We start from the raw sequence: 6,956 nt of genomic DNA, 5'->3' as shown, positions 1-6,956 counted from the left end.
AATGAATGGGTCTTACGACATTAAGAATGAATGATCAATGGAGTACGTGAAGGCAGTTGAGGCAGCCAAAGAACTCTTTACAGAACTTGTGTTTGAACAGATTCCCAGGGAGGAGAACGAGCGAGTCGATGCCCTTGCTAAAATGGCAAGCTCATTTCATAGTTGGAAATCAAGATATGTGGTAGTCCAAGTGGAATTAAGTCCTCACTCGAACTCCTCACCTCCCGAACTCGAAGACAATGACTAGTGCGCCGAGTTATTGGGAAACACGGAAAAGGGGGTTCTCCCCAGAGATCCAATGAAGGAATATAAGTTGAAGCAAAGGAGCCTTTGGTTTATACTTATTGATGGGGTTCTCTACAAGAGGTCACTCTCTCGACCTCTCCTCAAGTATTTGGGTCCCAAGCAATCCAACTACGTGCTAAGGGAAATTCACGAATGCTGTTGCGGAAATCACTTGAGATCTTATTTCTTGGCACGGAAAGCACTCCTTGCCAAGTATTTCTGGCCAACTATGCAGAAATATGCCCTAACTATCATCATCTCATGTAACTGTTGCCAACATCACGCTAAGCTCCAACATCAACCAGTGGCACTAATGAAGAGTATTGTGGCAGCCTGCCCGTTTGACCAATGAGAAATCGATATTGTGGGACCTTTTCCCATAGCCCCAGCATATAAGAAATTCTTGCTTGTTGCTATTGATTATTTTTCAAAATGGGTGAAGACCGAGGCTTTGGCTAGATCATTGAAACTGAGGTCCTCAAATTTCTCTAGAAGAACATTGTCTGCAGGTTTGGGGTCCCGAGAAAGTTGATATCTGACAACGGAAGACTGTTTCAGGTAAGTTGGATCGAAGCCTGGTGCAAAGAAATGAAGATTCAGCAACACTTCACTTTCGTGGCTTACCTTCAGAGCAATGGCCAACTGGAGGTCACCAATAGGTCATTAGTACAAAGTCTTAAAACCAGACTTGTGAACGCAAAGGGTAATAGGGTGGAGGAGCTCCCCGGCGTGCTTTGGTCATATAGGACTACGCCAAAGATTGGCACCGGGGAAACACCTTTCAGGGTTATTTATGGAAATGAGGCAGGCCTTCCGGCAGAAATTGGTGAAGAGACCTCCCGAGTGATGTTCTATGATGAGAAGAACGATGAAAGAAGGGCACCAGACCTAGATTTCTTGGAAGAAAAAAGGAAAGCCGCAGCCATAAGAATGGAAGCTTACAAGAGACGCATAGCCTGATCTTACAACAAGAAGGTCATCCAGTGGAGCTTTAAAGTTGGAAACCTAGTTTGGAAGAAGATTCAAGATGTATATGTTGGAAAGCTAAATCCAAGATGGGAAGGACCGTTCAAGGTAGTAGAGAAGCTCAGTTCGGGTGCCTATTATTGGGAAGATCTTGCAAGAAAGAAATTGAAGAGGCCGTGTAATGCTCATCACCTCCGCAAATATTTTGCTTAGATATCGTTATAGCTTTAGTTTCCTTTATTCTGTCAGATACCTTTGTTTCAAAGACATCATGTTTTGATACTATATTCAGTCATATTAATAAAATTAGACATTTTTGTTAGAGATTATTGGAGACAAGGGTTTTCACCCGATCTCAATTCAGGAGCTTCAGAGCTCAACTCATCTTGGTTATGCCAAGTTTATAAGGGTTTTCACCTGATATCAGTTCAGGAGCTTCAGAACTAACCTCATCTTGGCTACGTCAAGTTTATAAGTATTTTTACCCGATCTCAGTTCAGGATTTTCATAGCTCACCTCATCTTGGTTACGTCGCATTTATAAGGGTTATCACCCTATCTCAGTTCAGGAGCTTCAAAGCTCATCTCATCTTGGTCACGCCAAGTTTATAAGGGTTTCCTCCGATCTCAGTTCAGAAGCTTCAAAGCTCATCTCATCTTCGATACGCCAAGTTTGTAAGGGTTTACATCTGATCTTAGTTCATGAGCTTCAGAGCTCACCTCATCTTGGTTACGCCAAGTTTATAAGGGTTTTTAACCCAATCTCAGTTCAGGAGCTATAGAGCTCACCTCATCTTGGTTACGCCAAGTTTATAACATCTCAGTTCTGGAGCTTCTGATAAGTGCATTTTATGCACTTAAATTATCCTTATACTTCATATAGATTGTTAGTCATTTTGGACGGAATTATGCGTTTTTGTTGTTTTTTCGTGTGATTGCAGGAACCAGGTAAGGCTTTCATTTGGGCGCGAAGGTAAGTGAAAATGGCAACTAGAAGAAAAACATGCAAGAAGTGCAACTCTGAAGGCAGTGAGACTCGCGCATATGCGCGAGTAAGAGTCGCACATATGTGCGAGCGATGCACCAGTGAAGGAAACAGAAGACCCCGCGCATGTGCACGGAGCAAGAGCACGCATATGCACGAGAGAAGAAGCTCAGCACAGAAAGAGGCGCGCATATGCGTCGGTCTTGGGCGCGCATATGCGAGCGATGAGATTTCCAAAAATCGTAGGTTTCGACGTGGGCTTTATAAGGAAATTAAGATTCGGAAATTTGGGGCAGCCGACACAGTAGAAGAAAAAAAGAGCGAAAAGGTTAGAGCACACGGACGACGGAACGCGAAGAATAGAGATAGAAGACGCTGGATCCGGACACGGAGACACACTTTCATCTCTCGCCAACACGTTCCTAATTCGGTTCTTTACTTTTACGTTTTTAATGAATACAAACAGGTTTTGTGTTAATTTAGATTCGAGTATGAACTAATTCTGTTATCTAGAGATTGACGTAGTCGAGGTTGAACCTATGCTATTGACGATTTGAATTTTCATTGAATTAATTCATCGTGTTTATTTGTGATTTCTTGGTTTTAATGCTGTTGGATTACTGGCCATAATTCGATTGATCAAATAATTGAGATCTAACACTCGACAGAGGGGATTGAAATTAGGACAAGGGAAATTGCATTGTCAGATGTTTATAACGTGCACAAGACGTATAACTTTGGTGAATCCATAAGAGAACCTTGTTTGCATTTATTACGTGTTACATGATTTTGAATAGACATATTAAAATCGGTAATAGGTAATACAGTTCTATTTATCACTTGAAAAAGGGAATAGAAAATATTGTGAGTTCTTGGTTAATAAATATGGTGCGATTTAATTAAATGTTAGTCTATTTTAATTTAGAATAGGGGAGACTCGACGAAATCATATCTCTAGATTGCTTTACCCACTGACTCTCGATTGCGTGCATAAGATTTACATAATTTGTTCTTTTGTCTGAATTGATTATAAACCATCTCATTGATTTTTTTCTAAATAAAGTTGAACTATGTCAATTATGGTAATTAATATACAGTTTTAAATAATTACTCCTCGTGGGATCGATATCTGTACTCTAACCAGTACTAAAACTTGACACCGTACACTTGTGGTAGTGAAAATACGCAACAAGTTTTTGGCGCCGTTGCCGGGGAGTAAACTATTTAATTGCATATTAATATCATTACTAAGTAGTCTTGACTTTAATTTAGACTTATTTTCTTTTCTTTTTGTTACTTTATAATCTTTTCTGTTTTGACAGTTCATGCTAAGATCGCAAAACCCTGACTTGCTTATTTTTTATCCGGAGATCGAAAGAACTGCGAGAAGACTAAGAAAAGCGAGAAGGGAAGAAATCTTAGCAATGGCTGAGAACAGGGAAAACGACAGACATAATCTGCCGGACGCTATAACTATCAGATATCACTACAGACCAGTGATCAACACACATTATTCTTGCATTGCTCGGGGAACCATAAATGCCAACAATTTCGAGTTGAAGCCTGCACTAATAAATATGGTTCAACAGAACCAATTTGCGGGAACTGCCACTGCTGATCCCCACGTTCATTTGAGAACTTTCCTGGATATTACGGATACGGTAAAAATTAATAATGTTCCTGATGATATTATTAGACTGCGTTTATTTCCGTTTTCTCTTAGGGACCAAGCAAGAGGATAGCTCCAATCACTTCCGCTGGGGAGCATCACAACGTGGCAAGAGTTGGCAACAAGGTTTTTGTCTAAATATTTCCCCCCTGCAAAGTCTGCACAGTTGAAGATTGAGATCAGTACTTTCAGGCGGACTGATTTTGAGCAACTCTATGAGGCGTGGGAAAGGTATAAGAAGTTGTTGCGGAGGTGCCCAAATCATGGTTTTGAAGACTGGGTACAAATCGAGCTTTTCTATAATAGGTTGAATGGTCCGACACGTACAATAGTGGATGCAGCGGCAGGTGGCACAATCTTTGCCAAATCTCCTGCTCAAGCCTATGACTTGCTTGAGCAGATGACTATTAATAGCTACCAATGGCCATCTGAGAGATCATGAATTCAGAGGACTGCTGGAGTTTATGCTGTGGATCCTATCACATCACTCACTGCACAAGTATCAGCATTGACTACACAGATAGCGACTATGAATAAAGTGAGTACATCAAACACTGAGGGAGCATCGTTTATTGTTGAAGAATCGCAACCTCCTGAAGAAGTGCAATACATCAACAATAGGAATTTTGGAAGCTATGGAGGATATCGAGGTAACCCTCTCCCTAACACATACCATCCTGATTTGAGAAACCATGAAAATTTCTCTTACGCAAATAATAAGAATGTATTGAATCCTCCACCGGGGTTTAATACATCAAATGGGGAAGGGAAGCTATCATTTGAAGACTTGGTTGGAACATTCGTTTCTGAATCTGGCAAGAGGATGGCTAGAACTGAGTCTAGACTTGACAACCTTGAGACACACATGGCCAATATTGGAGCTTCTTTGAAAATCCTGGAGTCGCAAGTTGGGCAGATAACGAAGCAACTCACGTCTCAACCATCAGGTGCATTACCAAGGACTGCAGATCCAAATACGAAAGAAGTGAATGTTGTTTTCATACAACATGAGGAGGTTGGAATGATAGAAGTAGAAGAGAAAAAAGTGGATCATAAACCCGGCTGGGAAGATAAGCCGACTCCAAGCAAAGGGGATCGAGGTAAGAAAGGTAAGAATTATGATTTTGATCAATACATTGATATTTTTTTACTTCCCTATCCCCATAGATTTTTACAATTAAAGGCTGAATTTCAAAAGAAAGAAGGTCTTGAAAATCTCAAGAACCTACACTCTAACATTCAATCTGCAGAGCAGGAAGAGGTGGCATTTACTGGAGAAGATGATAAAGGAAAGAAAGGAAATCTTCCTCAGAAGCTGCAAGACCCCGGGGAATTTATTGTACCATGTGAAATAGGGGGTCAATTAGTGAAAAAAGCTATATGTGATTCAGGAGCAAGCGTGAATATAACGCCAAGTTCTCTCTATGAGAAACTTGGACTAACCAGGATAAAACCCACAGAATTAAACTTGCAGCTGGCAGATAAATCGGTGAAGGTGTCATTGGGCAGTGTGAAAGATGTTGAACTTAAGATTGACAAATTGAAAGTTTTAGCAGAATTCGTGGTACTCGATATGGAGAATAGTCAGGACGTTCACGTCATTCTAGGACGACCATTATTGGCTGCTGTTGGAGCCATCATTGACGTTAAACGAGGAAAGATGACCATGGAAGTTGAAGATCAACTGCTGGCAATAAGGACATCCAATAAATCATACGACCCATCATGAACAGGATTAGTGACAGTCGGGCTGGTGACAATAAACCAAGCGCTATGTGGGAGGTAACCCACATTTATTTATTTATTTATTGCATTCGTTTTGTTTTTATTATTTTATTTCATTTCCTCAGTTTATTAATTTTAACTTTCTCTATTCAAGTATTAATTTGCATTGTGTTATTTTTGCAGGTATTTAAAAAAAAGAAATATTCGAAAAGCTTATGAACAGTGAGCGTCGCGCGACACAGGCAGAAGACTCCGCGCATATGCGCGATTTATTTTCGCGCACATGCGCGACACAGGCAGAGGACACGGCGCATATGCGCCACTCAAGGCATGCACATGCGCGACACAGGTAGAGGACTCGGCGCACGTGCGCCACTCAAGGCGCGCATATGCGCGATATCCAAAGGCGAAATAAATTTTGAGGCAGTGAGTTACGCGCATATGCGCCGCTCCAAGGCGCGCATATGCGCGCAACCTAATTTAAAGAAAAAAAAAGGGCATCGCGAATCATTTTCTCAGAACAAAACACAGCCGCACCCTCCTCAGCAAGACATCAGCCGAACACCTCTCTGAAACACCACACCTACCGCCGCCACCTCTCACGGAAAGCCGCTGCCGCCACAATCTCCGACCACGTCTCCTAATTTCGGTCATTTTCTGGTACAAGTAAGGGTTTTAACCAAATCTTGTTCAATTCTGCGGCGTACTTGGAATCTTGTGTTTGATCTATTTGGGGAGTGTTTGATATCGTCAATTTGTTACTTCTCGTGGTTCTAAAGTAGTTTGTGATTGAGTTTGCACGTTCTATTGTTAACCGGATTAGTTGGTGGGTGAGATTATATCTGCTATACACATTGGGGTGCGATTACCAGATTTTTGCTCTTCAGTTGTTGAATTAAGTGTGTGGGTGTGGTTTTGCATTATTAATTGATATGGCGCCAAAAAATAAATCAAAGAAGGGTGCTTCGTCCTCCGCAAGTTTTGATACGCACCGATTTTGGAATGAGGAAGCCCAGCAAATTTATGAGAGCCCTATGACTCGGTCTATCATCCCGGAGAGGGGATTCAATTTATCGATTCCACGTGGTGTGATTGTGAATGAACTGGAACGAAGACAATGGGTTGAATTTGCTCACCCTCCTCTAGATGCTGTGATATCAGTTGTGCGGTAATTCTATGCTAATCTGCGGATACTTCATGACGAGTCGAAAGTATTGGTGAGAGGTAAATTGGTATCGTTTGACTCTCAAATGATAAACATGATCTATCAGATGCCTAGCCTCGACCAAGACGAGTACAGTGAGTTTCTGGAAGAGGGAGTTAATTA

The 6,956-nt window shown here is 41.4% G+C and overlaps 1 protein-coding gene across 1 annotated transcript; it reads left to right on the top strand.

Annotated features, from left to right (window-relative positions):
- Positions 1–1,340: 1,340 nt before the first annotated feature.
- Positions 1,341–5,633, top strand: LOC142510580 (uncharacterized). Its single transcript, XM_075619619.1, has 6 exons — positions 1,341–1,429; positions 2,192–2,198; positions 3,558–3,896; positions 3,959–4,030; positions 4,353–4,505; positions 4,626–5,633. The coding sequence occupies exons 1-6, from the start codon at positions 1,341–1,343 to the stop codon at positions 5,631–5,633; spliced, it is 1,668 nt and encodes a 555-aa protein (XP_075475734.1).
- Positions 5,634–6,956: the final 1,323 nt, after the last annotated feature.

Source organism: Primulina tabacum, chromosome 1 (genome assembly GCF_025594145.1).
Source record: "Primulina tabacum isolate GXHZ01 chromosome 1, ASM2559414v2, whole genome shotgun sequence".
Classification (NCBI taxonomy): Eukaryota; Viridiplantae; Streptophyta; class Magnoliopsida; order Lamiales; family Gesneriaceae; genus Primulina; species Primulina tabacum.
The sequence above is the reverse complement of the archived record's forward strand: the minus strand, read 5'-3'. Positions and strand labels throughout refer to the sequence as shown.